This window comes from Schistocerca serialis, chromosome 1, assembly GCF_023864345.2.
Source record: "Schistocerca serialis cubense isolate TAMUIC-IGC-003099 chromosome 1, iqSchSeri2.2, whole genome shotgun sequence".
In the NCBI taxonomy this organism is placed as follows: Eukaryota; Metazoa; Arthropoda; class Insecta; order Orthoptera; family Acrididae; genus Schistocerca; species Schistocerca serialis.
Window position 1 is genome coordinate 1153506290 of NC_064638.1, and position 25762 is coordinate 1153532051.

At 40.7% G+C, this 25762-nt stretch overlaps 1 protein-coding gene and 1 non-coding gene across 2 annotated transcripts in view; one reads left to right on the top strand and one right to left on the bottom strand.

Annotated features, from left to right (window-relative positions):
• The window catches only part of LOC126417873 (cysteine and histidine-rich domain-containing protein morgana), a 66539-nt gene that overhangs the window by 35193 nt on the left and 5584 nt on the right, over positions 1-25762 (top strand). The window contains exon 5 of the mRNA XM_050085151.1: positions 4508-4681. Coding sequence (XP_049941108.1) covers positions 4508-4681 — 174 coding nt within the window. The remainder of the gene's footprint in view (positions 1-4507; positions 4682-25762) is intronic.
• Positions 15530-15604, bottom strand: Trnai-uau (transfer RNA isoleucine (anticodon UAU)). The gene has a single exon. It is a non-coding gene; the product is annotated as a tRNA-Ile (tRNA).

The window sequence follows — 25762 nt, forward strand, 5'->3', positions numbered from 1 at the left end:
TGTAGGTGGACAAATCTGACAGCTGGTGGCGGACTCTTTCTGCCAGGTAATCCTTGTGGTTCAAAACCACAGTGGTGGAGCCTTTGTCAGCAAGTAGGATTATTATAAGGTCAGTGTCAATTTTTAGGTGGTGGATTGCAGTTCTTTATGTGGATGTACAGTTAGGTTGCATGTTGAGGGATTTGGCGAGTGATGGTGAGGTAAGGTTTGAGGTTAAGAAATTGTGTAAAGTTAACACGGTGTGATTTGGGGACAGTGAAGGTGGATCACATTTGGATGGAGGAGTGGACTGAGCCAGGCAGGGTTCAATGTTGATCTTTGTTTGAGTGCGTTTGGTAGGGTTGGTGGTGAAAAAGAGTTTACACTGTAAGGACCGAGAGAAGGACAGAAAGCCTTTTAACAAGTCCAGCATGATTGAATTTGTGAGTGAGGCAAAAGATAAGACCTTTGGAAAGCACTGATAGTTCTGTGGGAGTAAGGATTTTGGAGGAAAGGTTCATAACTGTTTTTGGGGTCTGTTTAGATTCTTGATTCTGTATGGTGGAGGGAAGATGTTTTTGAGGGTGGGGAAAATGTAGTAGGTCTGTGAGACAGTGTTTGCCAGCCTTAGAAGAATGTGGGAGAGGTTTGGAGGCTGTTGTAGGGGTGGTGGATAGGGGTAATCCAAGGTGGGAGTAGGAGATGAACAGGTGGGATAGTTTTTGGAGATGACATTGTGCGTGCAGCCCTAGTTTCTGGAAGGCAAGAGTTTCATTGAGTGAGATACAGCTGTTTGGGATTGCACAGCCGGAGAATTTTATGGATGGAGAGGAGGTATTGCATGGAGGTTTGGGCATGATTTACATGGTTTTGCAGGACAGTGTTGTTGAGGGTTAAGGATTGGAGAAATCTGAACAGATGGAGGTCATTGTGGAAGGAGAGTTCACAGCATGAGATAGTTAATTTGATGGTAAGTCCATTTGGGGGGATTCCATGAGCCAGACAACAACACAGGAACAGTTTGGGGGATTGGGTTCTGGCGAAGGATAAGGAAACTTTTCTGTATTGGCACAAATGGAAGGAGCAAGGATCTATGGTGAAGGATAAAAATGTACAAAAATATGTAAATAATGTAGAACTACATGTGAAAAAAATTGGCAAAAAATGCCAGAATACATGGGGAGATCACAAAGGGGGCGGAACTGATGAAGTATCGGAAAACAAGAGGAAACTTGAGGCAGTAGGCTGATAGTGAAAGACACAAACGAACTGAAATCGATGTGAAAACACAATGAGATCAAAGATAAAAATAAATAAACAAGTCTGTAATGTGGGTTACAGATTGGTGGGCGGATATGTATGAAGAAGGGAGACAGCAGATGTGACTAGATTAGGTGAGGTTAGTATGTGCAAACCAGAATAAAAGAGGAGATAGAGTGACAGGTGGGGAAGGATTGGTAGAATGAGTGTTGCATTCCAAACGACACCACATGCTTTAACTTACGAGCTACACTATATCAATCGTCTCGTCTGTCACAACAAACAGCTACATGACCACGCTGATTGTTGGTGCAGCATCTCATGTCCCACATTACTTCCGAGGGATATAATTAATCGTAGACCTTCAAATTGATCACTTTTCCTGTGTTACTCTCACGTATTTTCACACATTACTTTCCGTACCTTCCTGTGTCACAAGAACATGTAGCAACCTCTCCCCTCCTCCCCGTCACCCATAGTGGAAACACTTTTTCACCAGCAGCCCTACCAAACATACTCAATCAAAAACCAATGTAGAATCCTGGTGGGCTCATTTTTCTTTTCCACCGAACTGTGATCCATCCCCACTGCCCCCAAATCACACCCTACTTTACGGAATTTCTTAACCTCAAACCTTGCCTTACCATCTTTCCCCAAATCGCTCAACATGCAATCTAACCATACATCCACATAAAGAACTGCAATCCACCACCTAAAAACTGATCCTGACCTTATAATCCTACTTGCTGAAGAAGGCCCCACCACTGTGGTTTTGAACCACAAGGATTACCTGGCAGAAAGAGTCTGCCACCAGCTGTCAAATTTGTCCACCTACAAAGTGTACTACTGTAACCCCATTCTGGGAATCCAGCAGGACCTCCAGTCTCTTCTCAAATCCTTAGGCTCACCCTGAACCTCTTCCTGGTGTCTATATCTCTCCTTGCCCCTACCACTCTCCACACTCCTACCTTCTACATGCTTCCTAAAGTCCATAATCTCAACCACCCAGGATGCCCCATTATGGCCGGTTACTGTGCAACACTGAGAGAATCCCTGCTCTTGCAGACTAACACCTTCAACCTATTTCCTGTAACATACCCTCGTATATAAAAGATACCAACCATTTCCTCCATTGACTCTCCACAGTTTCTGTTCCTTTACCACGCGATGCCTTGCTCATCGCTACTGATGTCACCTCTCTTTACACTAACTTTCCTAATGCCCATGGCCTTGCCGCTATTGAACACCAACTTTCCCAACACCCTATGGTTTCCAAACCTACAACCTCGTTCCTGGTCACCATGACCATCCATATCCTCAACCACTATTACTTCTCACTTTAAAGGCATTATCTACAAACAAATCCTGAGTACAGCTATGAACACCCACATGGCACCATCCTATGCCAATCTATTCATGGGTTTTGTAGACAAATCCTTGCTAACCACTGAGAATCCCAAACCCCTTGCCTGGTTCAGATTCATTGATGACAACATCATGATATGGATCAAGGGTGAGGCCACCCGATGAACATTCCTCCAGTTAATCTGAACATCATCTCCCCCCATTTGTTTCACCTGGTCCTCCTCCAACCCAATATGCCACCTTCTTCGCTGTCGACCTCCACTTCAATAGGTGCCATCCATTCCATACCAAGAAGTCCCTTCCATGTAACCTAGCCACCTGTGGCTGTCAGATCTGTAGTGATGAATAGACACTCTCAAAATAGACCAAGGGCCTCTCTGAGGCCTTCACAGACTGTATTTAGCCTCCCAACTTTGTACAGAAACAGATGTCCAGTTCCTTATCTCTCCAGTCACCCACCTCTTCCAGAAGTCCCACCATCCGGCCACTGAGGGCCATTCCCCTCGCGACTCAGTATCACTCAGGAGCAACTGAATCACATTCTCCTCCTGGGAATCAACTACCTCTCGTCATGCCCTGAAATGAGGTATGTCCTACTCCCTATCCTTCTCATCCCTCCCACAGTGGTATTCTGCCGCATACCAAATCCACACAATATCTTCGACAATCCCTGCTTGACTCCTGCTCCCAACCCATTGCCTGTTGCTATAGACATAGGTGCAAGATCTGTCCCATACATCCTCCCACCACCACCACCACCACCACCACCACCACCACCACAAGCTGTCTATTTGCATATATGTCCACTGACAAACTGTGACCAAGAAACAGCTGGATCACCTAGCTGCTGAGCAAGATGCCCAACACAATGTTTTTCATTTCAGTGACTGCTTCACAGCCTGTGCCATCTCTATCACTCCTACAAACACCATCATTTCTGAATTGTTTAGGTGGGAACTCTCCTGGCAATGTATCCTACATTCCCTTAACCCTTCTGGCATCAACTTTTGTTAGGCACTGTCCTTGACCCACCTATCCCCTTCCCTGTTCCCATTCCAGCTCCATGCAGTCTTCTATCGTATGAACACACCCACAGTCATTTTACTTCTGTCCTTTCCCTCCTCCTTTGCACTTCCCCACTCTCTGTATAACCTCCTGACTGCATTTAACTGCCCTACCCTCTCCCCACCTCGTCCCTGTATGCTCCCACAAGCAAAACTTTACTGTGCCTCGCCACTACCCTGCTATGCCTCTCCCTTTCCGTTCCATCTTCCTCCTTACCCCCACCACCCAGATTGCTTCTCCCATCATACGCTGTTGCTTGCAGTCCGGCCTCAGCACCTAGTCATGTGTGAGTTACATTTACATGAATGTGTGTAAAATGTTGTCTAATTGAGAAGCCTTTTGCCAAAAGCTTATGCATCTCTTTGTTGTGCTTGTCTCTGACTCCACTATGTGGTGTGTAGCAATTTATCCTTTTCATAGTATGACACTGCAGTTAAAAAGACAACTGTAGTTGGCCCGGAAATTAGGCAGCTTCAACACTGTTTTGTTGCTTTGAACACCTGAGATAACTTGCCAGTGACAGTAATTAGATCTCATTCAGTTTAAAAGGTATTGAATACAGATTTCTAAAAATGTGAAAAATTTGTTGCCTTTATTTTGAAGATAGTATTGCATGATTTTCTCTCAAAAACTGTATGCATGAGGCTGTATCTATACTAATTACATACACTCACAAAACATCAATATCCATTTACATTAAATTTCTCAGATGTGATCCACAGTTCTTCATTGCTTTTCATTTTGCATTCAGCAACCTCTCTGGATGTTCGTATCCTGTAAAGAAATACTCCAAATTCTTAGGCATAATAATGGTTGATAGTTTTTCTGTTTTCTTTAGGTGTATCAGGGACAAGACAGCTCTGACACGAGGTGCATTTTTCATCCAGGTCAACCAGTTTTTCATGAAGGTCTAAAATATTGGTCCTGTTGTAAACGCCGCACAACGGATTTCAATACATTTCTGGAGCAGGAAGGTTGCACAACAGGATCACATGCATGGACTAAAGCTCAGGTAATGTGAGCTATTAAGGAAGTTGCAATAGGGCACAGTTTAAAAGTTTGCCATTGTGTGTTAATAATGGTAAGTACAGCTGCTGAACAGCAGTAAAATGAAAACCTTATATCAAACAGTCCTCCACAGTAAAAAATAATGGAGGTTCCTGTGTTAGTGTATCACTAATATATCATGAAAGATGTCCCTGGTGTACCTTTTTTCGGAGAAAGATTCATGTTTTATGTCCCATCGACATCCTAGTAATTAGAGATAGGCAAATAAGAACAGGAAGTAATATGGCTGTGTCTGTTTCTAAGGAACAGTTCCCTTCATTTGTCTTAATTTATGACTGGCCAGACAGGAATTTGAACCCTGGTTGTCCCAAATGCAATTCCAGGGCCTTAACCACTAATCAGTTCTACATCTACATCCACATTTATACTCCGCAAGCCACCCAACGGTGTGTGGCGGAGGGCACTTTACGTGCCACTGTCATTACCTCCCTTTCCTGTTCCAGTCGCGTATGGTTCACGGGAAGAACGACTGTCTGAAAGCCTCCGTGCATGCTCTAATCTCTCTAATTTTACATTCATGATCTCCTCGGGAGGTATAAGTAGGGGGACGCAATATATTCGATACCTCATCCAGAAACGCACCCTCTCGAAACCTGGCGAGCAAGCTACACAGCGATGCAGAGCGCCTCTCTTGCAGAGTCTGGCACTTGAGTTTGTTAAACATCTCAAACGCTATCACGGTTACCAAATAACCCTGTGACGAAACGCGCCGCTCTTCTTTGGATCTTCTCTATCTCCTCCGTCAACCCGATCTGGTACGGATCCCGCACTGATGAGCAATACTCAAGTATAGGTCAAACGAGTGTTTTGTAAGCCACCTCCTTTGTTGATGGACTACATTTTCTAAGGACTCTCCCAATGAATCTCAACCTGGTACCCGCCTTACCAAAAATTAATTTTATATGATCGTTCCACTTCAAATCATTCCGCACGCATACTGCCAGATATTTTACAGAAGTAACTGCTAAAAGTGTTTGTTCCACTATCATATAATCATACAATAAAGGATCCTTCTTTCTATGTATTCGCAATACATTACATTTGTCTGTGTTAAGGGTCAGTTGCCACTCCCTGCACCAAGTGCCTATCCGCTGCAAATTTTCCTGCATTTCGCTACAATTTTCTAATGCTGCAACTTCTCTGTATACTACAGCATCATCCGCGAAAAGCCGCATGGGACTTCTGACACTATCTACTAGGTCATTTATATATATTGTGAAAAGCAATGGTCCCATAACACTCCCCTGTGGCACGCCAGAGGTTACTTTAACGTCTGTAGACGTCTCTCCATTGATAACAACATGCTGTGTTCTGTTTGCTAAAAACTCTTCAATCCAGCCACACAGCTGGTCTGATATTCCGTAGGCTCTTACTTTATCAGGCGACAGTGCGGAACTGTATCGAACGCCTTCCGGAAGTCAAGAAAAATAGCATCTACCTGGGAGCCTGTATCTAATATTTTCTGGGTCTCGTGAACAAATGAAGCGAGTTGGGTCTCACACGATCGCTGTTTCCGGAATCCATGTTGATTCCTACATAGTGGATTCTGGGTTTCCAAAAATGACATGATACTCGAGCAAAAAACATGTTCTAAAATTCTACAACAGTTGCAGATAATAGAAGCTGTAGAAAGTGAAATATTGTATCCCATCTAGTAAGTAAGAGTCAAGCCATTGTGGGGTAGCGGAGGATACAATTGGGGGGGGGGGGGGGGGGCTGTGTATATGAAAGACTAAGCATGAATGTCAGAATGTCATGAGAACTGGTAACGTTAAGGATGATACCATCAACCATGCAGCAGTAGATTGGTTTTGGTCATTAGTCAGGAAGCACCTTATGAAGCTTGAACTGCTTGATATGTCTGGAAACCAATGACTTTTTTTTCCACATTTGTATCTTAGTAGTGTGTAATGTTGAATAAAAAATACTATTCTTGTAATTAGTCTATTACTCTGTCAGAAAGGTCACAGTTTGTAGTAATAGACGGGAAGTCATCGAGTAAAACAGAAGTAATATCCGGTGTTCCCCAAGGAAGTGTTATAGGCCCTCTATTGTACCTGATCTATGTTAACGACATAGGAGACAATCTGAGTAGCCCTCTTAGATTATTTGTAGATGATGCTGTCATTTACTGTCTTGTAAAGTCATCAGATGGCCAAAACAAATAGCAAAATGATTTAGATAAGATATTGTGTGGTGCGAAGTGTGCCAATTGACCCTGAATAAGAAAAGTGTGAAGTTATTCACATGAGTACTAAGAGAAATCCACTAAATTTTGATTACACGATAAGTCACACAAATCTGAAGGCTGCAAATTCAACTAAATGCTTAGGGATTACAATTACAAGTAACCTAAATTGGAACAATCACATAGATAATGTTGTGGGTAGAGCAAATCAAAGACTGCGATTCATTGACAGAACACTTAGAAGGTGCAACAGATCCACTAGAGAGACTGCTTACACGACAGCTGTTCCCCCTATTCTGGAGTATTGCTGTGTGGTGTGGGATCTGCATCAGGTGGGACTGACAGATGACATTGTAAAAGTTCAAAGAAGGGCGGCTCATTTTGTATTATTGCAAAATAGAGGAGATAGTGCCACAGACATGATACATGAATTGGAGTGGCAATCATTAAAACAAAGGCGTTCTTCATTGCGACGGGATCTTCTCATAAAATTTCAGTCACCAGTTTTCTCCTCCGATTGCGAAAACACTCTGTTGGCACCTACCTACATAGGGAGAAATATCATCACGATAAAATAAGAGAAATCAGAGCTCGCACAGAAAAATTTAAGCGCTCGTTTTTTCTGCACGCTGTTCTTGAGTGGAACTGTAGAGACAGCTTGAAGATGGTTTATTGAACCCTCTGCCAGACACTTAACTGTGATAGCAGAGTAATCACATAGATGTAGGCGTATACTTGTGAATGATCCTTACGAAGACAGTTATCGTGAGGAGCCTGAGGAGAAAACCCATATTCGTTTTTAAAACAGGGTACCGTATTGAAATCATCTATAGAATAATGAGATGCAGCCAGAAAGTAAGCTCCATTTGGTAATAAAAACAAAATTAGTACATATACAGAAAAAATATTTATTGAAAAAACTAAAAATCTTAAACTACCTTTCTACATAGCTCCCACTATTCTGTTGGCACTTGTCGTAGTGTTGCACATATTTTTATATGCCTTCGTCACAGAACATTGCTGCCTGCGTTGTCAACCATGTGATAACACATTCTTTGAGTTCGTCATCATTATTGAGCTTTTGACCACCAAGGAATGTTTTCAGGTGCAGAAGCATATAAATGTCACTAGGGCTGTATGTAGAATGGTCAAACTGGCTCTTGCCAAAGACCTGTAAGGTGCAAATCTCACTGAGGCGATACGATAAGTGATGCAAACTGTTCATACTGGGATTACTGCAGTGCAACACCAGTACGTTTCTCTATCAGTTGCCAGGTGCAACAAGGAGCACTGGATGCTCCCCACTAATGGTGTCATACGATATATGGTAGGGAAATTTCAAGTTATCCTTCATGACTTAAAAAAAAGGAAAAGCTACATATGTCTCTGTAGTAAGTTTCTCAGTAAAACTTTTGCTTTTCGCATTAAAAAAAAAAAAAAAAACAAAAAAAACAAAAAAAAAACAGTGGTTGGGTTTCGCTCATGTTTCCTCATTCAATTTTGAGGGAACTATTTGATAAAAAATTGATTTTTTTCACATCATGTAGTCTGACATCTCAGCATAATAATGAACTGGTTTTATTTTCAGTTATTGACCATGGTTATTGTGATAGTTCAAAGTAAAGTAAAACACTGCAAATATTTTGAAAAGTTTGCAGTGAAGAATGTAGTTCCCATCAAGTTTACATTCAGTGCATTTTATGGCATACATTGCTGCACACAAAATGTGGATAACATATCAAAATTCTTTTTAATAGTGGAAGGGGAGTGATACTTGCTGCCAGTTTCGCGAAAATGTGTGAGGTTATTGGAGGTTTTCCGCAATGAGGTTGGCAGCTAGGTGTCACTTATGAGACTACTGTCACATGCTGGATGAAGTGCGGAGCTGCTTCTTCGACTGTAGATACTAGTAGACCATGTGGGGCGGTGGATAAGTTTGTAAAATAATCTACTGTTGTATCCTTGTTTGAATGTTGTAACATTTCTGGCTTTTAGAATGATGTTAATGCTGTCTTTCGCCGTTCTCAACACTGGCTCTCTATTTACTTTTTGGCACCCAGAAAGTGATTTAATAAAACATGGAACCAGTAATTAGAGATCCTAGTGCCCACTTTATCTGAGAATGTTATTATAGCTGCAGCTTATAGCTCTGAGGAATTAGGAGATTGTCCGGGATTTCTAATCAAAAACGGTTTTCCAAAATAGTTGAGTATATTCTGAAATTCACTGATAAAAAACACAAGTATCCCTACAACCTAACTAACAGAGCAGTTCAGAGTCTAATGCGCTGATGCAACTATAAATGTCCGAATTAAATGTTAAAAAGAATGCTCGCCATAATTTGATGAAAATATTTCATCAAACGCCACGCTAAATATTTGGTAGAATGTCTGTCCCGCGACGGCACGTGAAAATACGACAACACGCAAACTGAAGCTAGATAATGAAAATCATCCCAGAATTAACCCTTCACTTGAAATGTTTTCATGGTTCCGCGTATCTCTAGTAACTTAATACGGCACCCGAGGCTGTATGTAGCAGTGACACGGATGCGATGCGGCTCCCGACACAGATGGCGTGTCATTCAGCGTCTGGAGAGAACTGGGGCCTTGCTTCCTCGCGCAGCGTTCTTATATATAAAGCCGCGGTGCGGACGGCTAAGGGAACGCCTGATCTTTTCGGCTCTCCCGACTAGCCGCTGGGCTAGTAACGCACCACTTCAAGTTACATAATAATTTATAGCTTCTTTTGCTGATGGCCGAAGAAGCTCTTAATTTAAACGTGCATTCAGCACGCAGGTAAGTATTGATAATAAAATTTTGACGTGGCTAAGTTAAATATTTTGGGCGAGAGAATTAATTAAATTACACTGTATGCAGTAGATGAGCTCTGAACTGGCCCTTTTGAGATCCGCTATCGCTATAATTTTATAGGTATTCAAAAGAAACTTTACATATCTTCATAGTCATAGCGGACCTCCAACCTATTTAAATCTAAACATCCTAGCCTTATTTATTAGCCTACTTAATCTATCTTGCTTCCTTCAGTTTTGAGATGAAAACCAGAAAATCACGAATTTCCACTAAAGTCTTAATTTGTGAAATCCAAAGTACTGTTTTTATTAAATCATTATGAAAGATGAATCTAAATATAAATTTTGAAGTCTCTAGCTCTTTTCTGTTGCGCCAATGATTTTTTTAGAAAAACGTCCAAATTTCGAAAATGACTTAAGTTATTGAACTGATATTCAACACACATTAATTTAGTGTTATTCCTGACATGCTAGAAAAGTTTTAGTTCATTTGCTTGATTTTTAAGGTATTGCGCAACATTTATGACGTCAGAGCTAGTTACAGCAGACTGGCTGGCACACAATGGAAACTGATGTGAATTCACTACAGCGTGAGTAGGCTGCTTCCCTACAACCAGACAAACGGTACGGCAGCAGGGTTACAACGTGGGATCACATGACTGTTGGCAAAACATAGATCAAAGTTTAAGGCAGAACTCTGCCGTCTGATTCTTTTTCTGATATTTTCCAATGAATTTCCTGCTAACTTTACTATATTCAATGTATCTTGTTTAAGCACAACTTTAGTATGATTTAAGGTAGCTGTACTTGACAGGTAGCAGGCTGCTCGGCCCCCATCACCAATACACCATTGGGAGTTGTTCTGGCTGTGGCACTCTTGCTGCCACTGCCTCTTCGCAGAGCTGCACTGCCTGAAGCCATGTGCCAGCCAGTTCTCAGTGAACCATTGTAATGAGAGATTTGGGTAACTTTCAGCTTCATGTGTCATACAATGTGTGATGAAAGTAGTTGAAAGAGAGCAGACTGTGTCTGCACACTCCTAGGAAACTTTCAAAAAGCGTCGGACATGGTGTGGTTACAGGCATTCAGTCATTTGAATCCATGTGTTCCTTGACAAAATATTTTGAGACAGAGCGAGATGCACGAGTGCCTCTTGTTCCTATGGACAAAGTGATGGAGTGATCTGCAGCTGCTCTATGAATCAGCGAATGATCAGTGATTGGAATCTGCTAGAATAAATTCACGAAAAAAGAATCAGACAAGTCACCTATATTTATGACACTCAGGAAGAAGCAGCATCTCAAGAAAAGGGACACAAAACTCAAGTCGTTTCAGGAAGATGTGATTCATTGTGAGATATACATGTATTAACTAAGGAAGGCATATCCAACTCTCAGAAAGCCACATGCTACCCTTGTAGAAGCAGACATGTTTCAGGGTAGTAAATCGTCTTTGCTATGAGTCATGATAAAGTTAGAATTCCACTATAAATGTCTTTATAGCCACAAGTTATTAATAGAATGCCAAGATATCCCAGCCAGTAGATGGCACTTTTTTTAGGGAATTAGTAAGTGTAAATTTTGATTATAACATCTGGCTTGATGGAACATGGCTGAGTGCGGTACACAATTTAAAAAAAAGGCTGGATAGGCTATACCACCACCAGTAGTATGGCAACTGTGATCGGCAGAGAAAAAAAATATGATTTAAAAAAAGGCTAGGTGGCAATACCGCCAGCAATAGTACACCAGCTGTGATCAGCAGAGGAAAAAAAAAATTATTGTAGCACATGATCGATATTCAAAAGGCTTCATTCCTAATTGTCTGCTGTTATTCAGTTCAAACAAGACCTCTGACAGCCATGAAGAGATGAACCACAGTACTTTTGTGAAATGGTTTGAGGACTCTGTGCTTCAGAACTAACCAAACACTGTATAACTATTATGGATAAGGTTCGATATCATTCGGTTATACAGGATAAGGCACCAGAGAAGGTAACGAAGAAAGAAAAAGACATTGTTTGCTGGCTTGAGAAACGTAAGGTACAGTTTGATAGCAGCTTGACAAGAGCAGAAATGTTACAACTTGGGTCACAACACAAGCCAAGATACCCAGTTTCCATTGTGGATGAAATAGGGCATAAAGTACTCACTTTGCCTCTTTACCATTGCCATTTCAACACAGTAGCAGGCTAAACGTCATATTGCTACTGAAATAAATAAAAAAAAAAATAAATAAATAAATGACTGACCTGGAACTCCTTTTGAATGACGCAATTGAAAAAGTGATACCAGGAGACTGCCAAAAGGTAGTAAATGATATGAAACAAGTGTGCAGGAAGCATGCTATAATGAAAGTTGGTTACAACAATGTGTTGAAGACTTGAAAATATCTGTTACTATGAGCAGCGGCACTGATATTTTCACCGACTCTTGACTCTGAATTAAATGCTGTTTTCCTATTGTTTGATTATGGCAAGTTAGATTGAAATTTAATTTTTTTTTCCATTTTCTGCAGATACCAAGATGTTATTTCATGTGTGTAATAGTTTTTGAGATACACAGTGACACGAAGGAAACTTTTACGGACATAAACATTAATCATTTGTATTTCAGTAACAAATATTGCAAGGGCCCTAATTAAAGAAAAGATTTTTGACGTACTTAAAGGGTAATATAAGTAAATTTCAGAATTTTTATGTTATTTTTGTAGAAGATAGAGAATTTAAACTTCATACTTGTTACACGTTAAATATTGACATAATTGCATAAAAACATCGTTGTGGAGGTATTTTGGTAGTCTACATCTACACGTACATCTATACGTACATCTATACTCTGCAAGCTAGTGTGTGGCAGAGGGTAACACTCTCACTCCCCCCCCCCCCTCTTTCATATTCCAGTTGCGATTAGTTTGCGGGAAGAACGATTATCAGTAAGCCTCCGTGTGGACTCAGATTTCTCTCACTTCATTTTCATGGTCCTTTTGTAAGATGTATGTAGAAAGAAACAGTATATTTGTTGACTCTTCTAGGAATGCACACACTCAGAACATCAACAGCAAACTACACTGTGATGCAGAAGGCCTCTCTTGCAGTGTCTGCCACTGGAGTTGGTTGATCATCTCAGTGACCCTGTATTAAATGAGCCTGTAATGAAATGCTCTGCTCATCTTGGGATGGTCTCTGTTATCAGTTCTAAATGCTGTGGATCCCATACTGACAAGCAGCTTTCAAGTATTGGTTGAACAAGTGTTTTTGCGAGCTATTTCTTTTATTGACGAACTACATTTTCTGAGGGTACTTCCAATGAGTGTCAGTCTGGAATCAGCCTTACTCATGACTAATTTTCCCTTTCAAATCACTCTATATGCACATCCTTAGATATTTTATGGAAGAAACTGCTTCCATTGATTGTTCTGCAGCTGTGTAATCATACAATAAGGGGCCTTGCAATCTTTGCATTCACAGTACGTTACATTTATATATGTTACGGATCAGCTGCCACTCCCTGCACCAAGTATTGGTCCTCAACCGGTCTTCCTGCATTTTGCTACAATTTTCTAGCACCACAGCTTCTCTGTATGCAACTGTACCATCCGCGAAAAGCCTCGTGGAAGTTATGACATTATCTAAGTCATTTATAGAGGGGGTGAGTCAGAAGGAAAGTTACGTGCTTTAAGGGGTGATATTATTAGTGATTCTGAACAAAAAACTTCCTGTGGACATATACCCTGTTCTGAATGGTTTCAAAGATAGAACCCGTTTAATGTACATTGTTTCCTGTGTTATTCAAACATTGGCATTGCTTACAGATTGCTGCAGTAATGTAGAGGAAGTAGAGATGAACAGTTTGATGCAGAACATTCGTGGTCTATCAAGTCAAGAAACTACCTCAGATTGGCATATAAAAACTACCTAAACTACAGCACGTGTGCATCACATGAGATTTTCAGTATGCTTGTGCTCTATTTGCGCACACTACTATTCCTCAAGAAGAAATGAATCGAACCTTTTTCATAGGAAATTTAATTGCATCTACTTTTCTACTGAGACACTATTAGTCCTAAAGAAGAAATGACTCAAACCTTTCTCATAGTAAATTTGATGTACTTTTCTTTTCTACTATGATACATTTTTGCTGGAGGTTGCGGTTTTCGAGTTGTTCAAGAAATATGGACAAAAATTATATTAAATACGTTTTATCTTGGAAATTGATCGGAATAAGGCATGTGTCCGTCTGAAGTTTTTTGTTCAGAATCACTAATACTATCATCCCTCAAAGCTACGTAACTTTCCTTTCGACTCTCCGTTTATATTGTGACAAGTAACGTCCCTATAACTCTTCTCCGTTCAGAATGACATGCTATGTCCACTTTCTAGAAACTCTTTAATCCAATCACAAAGTTGGTCTGATATTGTGTATGCTTCTATTTTGTTCATTAGGCAGCATTGTGTAACTATATTGAATGCCTTCTGGACGTCAAGGAAAATGGCATCTACCTGGACTCATGCAGTTGACAGGTTGGCGGGGGGGGGGGGGGGGGGGGGGAATAATAGTTTTAGAGTTGTGTCATGATATGTTTGAAACTGTTTATGAATGAGAGAATATGTTTCAAAAAATCAAAAAAATTAATGTGTCTCTTGCCCTCATTAAAATTAAAAACAGATTTGTGACATGCTAAGAGGCACTATAGAGATCTGTATCGTGTATGAATTTGAGATTTTTTTTTTTAAGTTGATTTTTGTGGAAGATACAGGCATTAAAGTGTTTCTATCACTGCTGAGAGCGATGTTCTCTGGCGGCTGCCTGCAGACACTACTTGATCTAACAGTGCTGCAACTTTGGACCTTAAACATCAATTACGAGCTAGTTTAAATCAGAATATACTAGTGGTAAATCGTACAAATTTAGTTTTACAGCAGTTACTTCTTAATGAGCATTGCGAACTGCTGAAGCACATTCGAAGTTCAGCTAGTTCTTATTTCTTTAATAATGAAGCCAACAATATATTTGCTGTGAATATTTCTGTATTACTAATTTTGAGATGCATACTCCATTAAGGATACCTGTTGTTCTCAGTATAAAATATACATATGAATAGAGTCTTGGTCAGAGAAAATGTTTATAATAAATTCCTAAACAATACTTACATTCCATGGCTACACAGATTGCCATAAACAAAGAAACCTGAATGTAAATATACTTGTTCTCATTGCATGTAATCAATTCAGCTGTTTTCTTCTGCCACAAAATGCAAAGCATTGTAAGTGAAACCTCCTACGTATCTAAAACAATTTGCTGCTGCAGCATTCGCTTCAAAATCTAAGAATAGGAAATGAAAACAAAGCCAACTATTTTTCTGCTGCACCAGTCGACTAAACAAAAATGTATATGAAAGATTTTCTCAGTGTTAGTAAAAGGATAGATTGCTACTCCTGTAAAGATGACCCATTGAGTTGCAGACAGGCAAAAAGAAAAGAATGTTCTAGTAACAGTCTCTTTATTGTTTCTGTCTGCACCTCAACGGTTCATCTTTACAGTGAGTGGCAATCTACCCTTTTCCTAATACTGTTGATATTCCAACCTGGAGTTTCCATTGTCACAGGATTTCTACACTTAGTCTAAAACACATTTCAACAATATTGTATATGAAGGTAGTATCTGTTCCCGAAAGAACAGTTACCGTTGATGACCATGCAGCTTTCGCTAGAATGAAATGATAATTAAATTGACACCCTAGCTGCAAAGAGGTATTGATATACTTCATTGGGGACATGTTGAAAAAATGTGTGCCCCGACCGGGACTCGAACCCGGGATCTCCTGCTTATATGGCAGACGCTCCACCCATCTGAGCCACCGAGGGCACAGAAGATAGTGCGCCTGCAGGGACTTATCCCTTGCATGCTCCCCGTGAGACCCACATTCTAAGCATGTCCACACCACTACATCTATTAGGCGCACTATGAATGTAGTGGTGTGAACATGTTGAGAATGTGGGTCCCACGGGGAGCATGCAAGGGATAAGTCCCTGCAGGCGCACTATCTTCTGTGCCCTCGGTGGCTCAGATCGGTAGAGCGTCTGCCATGTAAGCAGGAGATCCCGGATTCGAGTCCCGGTCGGGGCACACATTTTTTCAACATGTCCCCAATGAAGTATATCAACACCTCTTTGCAGCTAGGGTGTCCATTTAATTATCATTTCATTCCAGCAAAAGCTGCATGGTCATCAACGATAACTGTTCTTTCGGGAACAGATACTACCTTCATATATAGTTAAAATATGGCTTCCCGGCCATTGACCTTCTTGTGCGAACCCACATGCTGTGCCCAAACTCTTACGGGACTTGGTAGATTAATCTGCCTTGAGTAATGAGTATGATGGGCAAAGATCTATTAGGCGCACTACGAATGTAGTGGTGTGTACATGTTGAGAATGTGGGTCTCACGGGGAGCGTGCAAGGGATAAGTCCCTGCAGGCGCACTATCCTCTGTGCCCTCGGTGGCTCAGATGGGTGGAGTGTCTGCCATGTAAGCAGGAGATCCCGGGTTCGAGTCCCTGTTGAAGCACACATTTTTTTCAAAATGTCCCCAATGAAGTATATCAACGCCTCTTTGCAGCTAGGATGTCCATTTAATTATCATTTCATTCAACAATATTACTTCAAAAACTACATTGCTGCAGTTACGTTTTTACAGCTATTGCTGCTCTAGTGAGAGAAGCCTGAACTACGAAGCACTTGTTACTGTCGTTAAGACAGAGCAGTGAAGTGTAGTTGGATGTTTGTAGGCCAAAGGACATAAACTGAGTGAAATTCACAGGGATATGAGTGGCATGTATAGGGACTTCTGTATGGAGCATAGCAATGTCTTCAGGTGGTAGGTATTCTTCCAAGAGGGCTGTGAACCTAAGTGATTTGCCACACTCTGGGCAGCTGGTAACAGCTGCAACCCCTCAGAATGTTGGAGCCATTAAGGCAGCAATTTTGGACAACTGGTGCTAGCAAGTGTGAACCTTATTGCTGCAGTTTGACATTTCCTATGGTACAATGTACAATATTAATCATGACATGTTGAAATTTCGTAAAGTTAGTGCTGACTGGGTGCCTAAGAACATGACAGGAAACCACAAGGGCCAGTGAAATTTGGGTGGGAAGCTCTCCAGCGTCCACTGTGCATGCTGGACCCTGTACCATTGGATTTTCATCTGTTTAGTCCCATGGAGAAACTCCTGGCCGGCCTACACTTCTTCTTCTTCTTCTTCTTTTGTAGTAAAATTATTGTGCGTTACTTTCCAATCTTCCCTTATAAATATCCACGCTTACAAGAATCATGAGAAGTTTCAGCAAATCGTTTGTCTAATGAATCTCTGTTAGTCACAGGTTTATGAAGCTTGGGCCTCTTTACCTGAAGGTCCTCAGAAAAAGAATATTTAATTTAGTTGGTACAAGACTGCTGCAAAACCAATACCCTCCATTATTTGCTCTGTCAAAATAATTTTTGTTGAAAAGTTTTGAACAGATGCAAGTGTGCCTAGTTGGCTTAAAATTTTTTTGTGTCAATGTGTGTGTCCATAGCTGCCAGCATCTTTCGTGCTTAGGGGATGTATAGGGAAAGGGGGGGGGGGGGAACCCATTGTGATCTAATTTTCCAAGAAATATTTCAGATTGTAAAGTGCACCCGGAAACACACACATCACTTTAAACCGATGATTTAAATGACAGCGTCTGTTTGGTTATAAAGGTGATACAAAGAATAGTTCATCAGTTTTCATGAAATGCAGTAGATTAAACTAATAAACTTAAATGAAAAATTTAATGTTACTGCCCTTCACAAAATGCTTTGTACAGATAAGCACAAAACGACACCATCACTGTTTTGCCAGTGGTCCTGTGGTACAGCTGGAGAGATGTTGGTGTCAAGAAAATTATGTCATGCTCAGTCTGCTAATAGCCATGGTCAAAGAGTTGCCTCGTGTTTCTCTTTTTCATATGCTGCCAGTACTAGCCGAAGCTGGAAATGAAAAAGCTTATTGAAAGGAAAAGACACGGGGGCTCATCAGCTGACAATGCTAATCAGATGTTTTTTCAAGTGTTACCCGGTATCAGGAGACTTGACAATCGTACACGAGCTCTGAAAGCAGAGTTCTTGTTACTTCTGAATGAGCAGCTGGATGAAGCCTAGAAGGACATGTCAGCATTTTTTAGATCATCGTGGCATCCTTCCATTTTTTTAAGATAAATTATCTGCCCCTACATAGAGGTCAGTCACTGCTTCACTTTAGATGGTGACTGATCTCTCTTCAGATCCAGCGTTGTTTCTTCTGAATATTCCTCAAACTGAGTCGTGTACTACATTGTGGATTTTAGCAGTTGTAGAAAAACTATCCTATCTTAATTAATTTGGGGCCATTATTTATATATGTATCACATTGAATGAAGTACCACATTTGGTGGCCTCACTAAAAATTAACTTTTCATAGTGACACTCATAATGCCGCTCACACACTTGTACCAGTTTACCTTATTGTAATGAGTAGCTTCTCAGTAGAAAATGCTAGCCAAATATTTATCTCTTACTTTGCCAGATTAGCTGATAGTAGATGTGTAGAAAGTATAAACTGTGTAGACTCATTCTGTAGAATTTGTGTTCTATATTGGGAGAGCTCATGAGCTGCACCCAATACTTTCTTTTCTTTTGCACTTTTTTGAGCTTTAAATGATGATAAGTCACAATAATGTTCTCTTCAGAAGAGCTCATGATTGAAACTGAAACAGAAATGTGATTCGTGCTGTCTTGTTGCTTGTCACGTGGCAAGTCGTGTTTCATGTTATATTGTATTGCATATTGTATCATGCCAGTGGCAACATGAGTGTCGCACCTGCACCGAGAAGTGTCGTGTGGCACGACCTTTATTGCATCATGTCATATCACATATTGTATAATCTCAGTGTGAACCGCATCTAATAGTTTTCTTATCTTGTTTGCAGTGTGAGGTCTAGCATGCAGTAATTTAAAACATTACCATTTGTGAACTTTCTGCGGTGTTGATTCTTTATTGCGCAAAGCAGTGTATGAACATATCACAGTAAACATTTGCACTGAATGCCGTGTTCATCCCAAAAGACAGTTCGTATGACTTTTCGAGTTGTCAGGATTTGCTTGGCTCTAGCCTTTGCTAAGGGCACACTGTGTCTCCATTCCATCAGTTGTCGTTTTGACTGGGGGATACAAGCGACACAAATCTCATCTTTGGTCACTATCTTGGTTAGAAAATCACCACCATCTTTGTTGTAATTTATCTAAAAGTCAAGTGCACTGTCCAGATGCTGTTTTTGTGTTGCTGTGTAAGAGGTTTTGGTATCCAGCAAGCACACAGTTTTCGAAAATTCAGTTTTTCAGAAACAGTTTTGTTAAATAGTGATCCTCAAATTTTTAGAAAGTTCTTAGAAAGACTGGATGCTGTAAACTTAACTGTTTTTCGTCATGAATTCTTCACTTTCACAAATCAGTTCTTCATTAACCAAATGCGGATTCCCATTTTGTTCATCACTATGCACTTGATCATGTCCATCGTTGAACTGTCAGACCCACAAGCTTTGCAGATCTGTCAACAAACGTTCCCGTTTTAGTGGTTCTTTGCATTCAGAAAATTAATTACAAGTCTAATCTTACAAGGAGCAGGATTTTTAGGCAACTTTGCCATTCTGAACAAGCGCTGTACAGCATAAACAACACACAGAGAACTCAGAATTGTGTCATCTCATTCTCTTTGTCTGAAAGCATCTCCATGCTTGCACTGAATGACGATTGAACCACTGCCATGGAAAGAAATAGAAATGGAATTTGCGTTCTGGATGTATTTCGTATTATACCTTGTATGTGCCCTGTAAAACTTAAGGCTGAAGTAACATAACATATTAACTAATCAGCGGACATGAATGAAAGATCAGGAGTGTATTACCAGAAGTTTCTCATTCATGCACAGAAAGTCGGATGTCACACGGCATAAGGTTAGCTTGGCTGTAGCGCCAAATGGGGCTGGCCCCTCAACATGAGACAGTTGAAGGAAAGGGAAAAAGACAGTATGTGTCAGTGAGCAGTTATTGTACGCTGTGGTGGTGTTCTTCATTACAACATGGCCTGGAGACAACATTCGGATTACTTTACATGGGGAAGAATAATAGGGAAACTAGAAGAAGTCAAAGTATGATGAGTGTACCCCAGGAGTTTGGTATTGTTCACAGCATTGTTTCATGAGGAGCGTTCTGAACCACAGGCATTGCTGTGCAAAGGGTAGGCGCTGGTCGACCTTATTCAACTACAGCAGCACACACCACATTATGCAACAGTCAAGAAGGGGTCCACTTCAAACAGTGGGGGCAATTGAAGATGCATGTAACAGGACTGCAAGAAGTGGCATGGTGACTGTTTGGGGGTGATCTCTGTGCTTAACAACCAATACATTGTGTTCCATAGATGCCTGCACATAGGCAGCACCACTTGCGATGGTGCCAAGAGCATAGGGACTGGACCAATGAGGAGTGGGGCCGCGTAGTCTTATTGGATGAGAGCAGATTCAATCTCACTAGTGACTGTGGGTGTATCCTCATACAGTGAGAGATGGGAACACATAATGCACTCAAGAACATAGTCAAACATGATTATTTTGGTGGTTCAAGTGCTATGGTATGGAGAGGCATAATGTCATGTGGGCATACTGATCTCCAAAACTTCTAACACACTACACTCATTGGTAACTGTTACTGTGATTCCGTAAAACGAGGTGCATTCAAGTTCTAAGGCCTCCGATTTTTTTTCTAATTAACCACTCACCCGAAATCGATGAAACTGGCGTTACTTCTCGACGTAATCACCCTGCAGACGTACACATTTTTCACAACGCTGACGCCATGATTTCATGGCAGCGGCGAAGGCTTCTTTAGGAGTCTGTTTTGACCACTGGAAAATTGCTGAGGCAATAGCAACACGGCTGGTGAATGTGCGGCCACGGAGAGTGTCTTTCATTGTTGGAAAAAGCCAAAAGTCACTAGGAGCCAGGTCAGGTGAGTAGGGAGCTTGAGGAATCACTTCAAAGTTGTTATCACGAAGAAACTGTTGCGTAACGTTAGCTCGATGTGCGGGTGCGTTGTCTTGGTGAAACAGCACACGCGCAGCCCTTCCCGGACGTTTTTGTTGCAGTGCAGGAAGGAATTTGTTCTTCAAAACATCTTCGTAGGATGCACCTGTTACCGTAGTGCCCTTTGGAACGCAATGGGTAAGGATTACGCCCTCGCTCTCCCAGAACATAGACACCATCATTTTTTCAGCACTGGCGGTTACCCGAAATTTTTTTGGTGGCGGTGAATCTGTGTGCTTCCATTGAGCTGACTGGCGCTTTGTTTCTGGATTGAAAAATGGCATCCACGTCTCATCCATTGTCACAACCAACGAAAAGAAAGTCCCATTCATGCTGTCGTTGCGCGTCAACATTGCTTGGCAACATGCCACACAGGCAGCCATGTGGTCGTCCGTCAGCATTCGTGGCACCCACCTGGATGACAATTTTCGCAGTTTCACGTCGTCATGCAGGATTGTGTGCACAGAACCCACGTAAATGCCAACTCTGGAGGCGATCTGTTGAACAGTCATTCGGCAATCCCCCAAAACAATTCTCTCCACTTTCTCGATCATGTTGTCAGACCGGCTTGTGCGAGCCCGAGGTTGTTTCTGTTTGTTGTCACACGATGTTCTGCCTTCATTAAACTGTCGCACCCATGAACGCACTTTCGACACATCCATAACTCCATCACCACATGTCTCCTTCAACTGTCAGTGAATTTCAATTGGTTCCACACCACGCAAATTCAGAAAACGAATGATTGCACGCTGTTCAAGTAAGGAAAACATCGCCATTTTAAGTATTTAAAACAGTTCTCATTCTCGCCACTGGTGGTAAAATTTCATCTGTCGTACGGTGCTGCCATCTCTGGGACGTATTGACAATGAACGCGGCCTCATTTTAAAACAATGCGCATGTTTCTATCTCCTTCCAGTCCGGAGAAAAAAAAATCGGAGGCCTTAGAACTTGAATGCACCTCGTACTTCCCCATGTGTGTCTTTTCAGGGGTGAATTCAGCCCTGACTTCAGTTTTATGATGTCAGTGCACGACTGCATCAAATATTGTAGGTCGAGAATCTCTTGGAACGAGAGATTATTTGTCAAATGGACTGACCTACCCATTCTGCCAACTTCAGTCCTATTGAGCACCTGTCGGATGTGTTGGGGAGACATATTGTAACGCAACTATGTGCACCAATGACCATCAATCAGTTACCAACCACACTGTTGGAGGAATGGAATGCCCTACCACAAGAACTCCTTACCAAAGTTGTGGCCAGCATGGAAGCAGATTGCAGTGTGTGTACTGCCACGTGTGGTGATGAGACGCCCTATTAAGAACCATGTCTCGCCTTTTGTACTGTCCAGGGGACCATAATAAATCGTGGTGAGTTCAGTGTAATTATTGTCTTTGAATACAAGTGTCATTTGTATTCATCTCATTACAAGTTCTTTAAGGTACCTCCTGTACTACACTGTAGCAGCTCTTTCTATGTATAGTCCGAGTTTCATTAAGCTATGTTATTTTGCTGTGAGACATTATGTGAAAGTTACTTTTGTCTTTAAGTTTTGCACAACACTTTATTATTTAGTATTACATCCCTTCTGTGACACTTTATGTATAAATTATCATCATATACTCTTGACATCCAAACCAGATAAAGGTAACCCTCCCCCTTCCCTCCCCAATTGTTCCATGTATTAAAACTCTTCAGCAGTAAACATCATGTTACTCCTGCTTATTTTTAATGGCATCTACTCATCTTCCAATAGAATGCTTAGTCTTCTCGTTTCTCAGCAAATAACTTCCTTTACCATCCTTTTGTACAACTGTGCGTTGTATCTACCTCCATTTATAATTACATCTACCATCCCAATATGTTACATGATCCATTTGTTTGTTTTCCTATATCTTACAGTAATTCCAACTACTCGTATCTCTATTGCTCAAGGACCAACTCTCGGTTTTTTCTCTAGAAGTACAGGTCTCGCTGCCGTATTTCAAGGCTTGTGCACAATGATAGTAAACTTTTCGTTTTGATCACATCGGAATTTTTATTTTGTTAAATAACATGGCCTATTTTTGTCATACGAAATAAGAAGGATGAAATTACTAAATAGACCATTTTAAGGCCGGCAGAAACACTATGGGATGTTGTTTCACTGTGAATATTGGCTCAGAATGTGAAAATCCCAAGAGGAAAATAAAAAAGTAAAGCATAAAGTAGTTAAAGGAAGTACAAGCCACTAGGATTCTGAGGTCGAAAAATACATCTAATGTCATTAAAAAGAAGGAGAACACGAATAGGGTCCTTGGATCTACATCTTGTTCCATGTAATTGTTTAACTTCTATTTTTGATTCTCTTGTCCTAGAATTCTGTGTTTTATACAATGAAGGCTTTCACGACTGGCTGTCTTAGCTGCTTTTGAATTTTCTTGGTCATGGTCCATGAAACTCTTTTCTTCTTGGCATTTTGTACTGGGCTGCATTGGACATCTTCAGATGTGCTCTTGGTTTTACTATATCACACCGATTGACAGGTTGGACATCATAGAGCAACATAAATACTGTAAAAAAAAGGGACATGGTAGAAGTTTACATGTGATCGACGGAGATAATCCTCATCAGAGATAAAAATTAGCTATCAAACTGTATATCAAAGATAAAACATATCTATGGAGTCTGCAGTCACTGTTCATATATCACTGAGCCTCATGGCTTCTTCTTTTCTGTTGAAATTATCCCCATATTTATATATTTTGATGGCTTTACTGTGTGTAGCCTTGGATAATAGTTAGTTATTTGTTGTGGATAAAATATTTTGTTTGGAAAACTTTATTTCGTGGTTTCCTGACTGAAGAGTGTGTTGTGCTGCTGCTGATTTTTCTGTTTTCCCGAGTCAGGAAAGACCTTTATTTTTCTTCAGACAAGTATTCGTACTTCATGTTATATTAATCTTCCTTGAAGGTTCAATCTTGGGAATTTTGACAGAAAATCTGTGTGTGATGCCAAAACCTCTCTTTTTAACATGAAAGGAAATTTGATGGGCCTCTCTATAATGCTCTCTTGCTTACTATCTGAATGCTTGACGAAATATGCCACACTTATTCAGATATACTTATCTCCTGTATTACGCCAATGTGGCAAGGATCCCAGGCTGATGAATCAGGTGAACAATTTTTTTAAGCTACCTTGTTCACCAGTGAATTACACTTTTTTTAGGATTTTTCCAACAAATCTCTGACTAGTATCTGCTTTTTGTACAACTAGTTTCATGTTCTCATTGTAATTTAAGTCTCTGGATTGCTACTCACAGATATCTTACAACTGTTACTGCATCCAGTGATGAGTTGATAGTAGTGTGTTACACAACAGTTTCACCCTACATATTTGCACCAAAAGATTACCGTTTGATGTTATCTCCTCAGGTAATCTCCAATCTGTTTCCTGACACACTTGGTAAGTAAAAATATTTTCCTAAGTTTTTTTAGCATCTATTTAAGCACCTATAGTTACTGATGCTACAACAGTCTTATGGTCAGTGACTGCGTTTACTACGAGGACTTAATTGAAAAGTTCAGTTGCAGTCATTACTAGCCTATCTAAAACCTTGCTTTCAGGGGTCAGTATTCAAAATACCTTCTAAAGGTAATTTTCAGAAAAGATGCTCAGAACAATTTTCCACTAATCTTTGTCCCTGGCAGACTTTTTAACTACTTCATTCTCTTATCGTGTAGCGGGCGAGCATGATCAGAAAATTTACCTGTAGTATTACCCAGCTTTTCCATGAAGCTGTCTGCTATACAGCTCCAGAACTGACTGGGTTAGTCAGTTTCGAAAGATGGAGGCAGACAAATGGATACAACCTTGAACAGGGCCATGGCTAGTTATATACTGTGGTGTTCAAACGAACTTTTGAATTGAACACAGCTGTACTTATTTAAGTTAATAGATATTTTACTGTTTTTATGGCGATAAATACCTCTCCTCTATTAACACCTGATGTATTCTTGCAAATTTTTCCAGTTGGCATTTAAGATTTTCTTGCATTCAAACTGGTTTCAGCTAGGTTTCTGTTTCCAGTGCCATTTGGACATAATTGGCATTAATAAGTGGGAATAATTTTGTGATCCTACCACAGAGTCTCCTGCATTTTAAATAATACCACAAAATCATTATTGTCTCTTTCTGATGTGCAAGGATTAATGATCTGTGTGAATAATGTGACTATATTACTCATTTCTTAGGTTACAACAAGTAAACCATCATTGAGCCAGTAGAGAATTGTGCTGCCAAGATAACTGTTTGTGTTATGTAGTGCAAGTCTTACCTACTTTCCATTCTCTTCAAGATTTGTAAAACCAACACAGCCCTCCATTCACTCTCTGGAGACAATGAACTGACCAAGTTACTCATAGCAGCAGGCACAGTGTTGTCAAGGATTTCAGAGGCACCAGACTTACCACAACTTTCACTGTAGGTGGAACTATCAAGATCCAGCCAAGGATAGCAGCATAAATACAGTTGACTGTGACCAGTGTAGCTTTTAGCTGTTTCTTGGCAGCCACCAATTTATGTAGCATCCACACAAAAGCAACACAGTCCCTATCTTTAACCACTGTGCTGTTCTCTTTAATAATAAGAATGGCTGTACTGACCCAAGCCATCTGTGACTGACATGGGCATACAGCAATAATAGGTTAAATTAAGTGAACGTAGCACTTCAGGAGAAGCAAAGCTATACTGCTAAAATTCATGATCTAAAAAGAATGAAAGCAAAACAACTGCAACTTACGTTTTTTAGATTTTGGTAACACTGAAAACACTGGACATTTGCACAAAAAGCAAAATGTGAACTGCTGTGTAAGCACCAACAGTAACCTGGACAATACCCCCCAGGC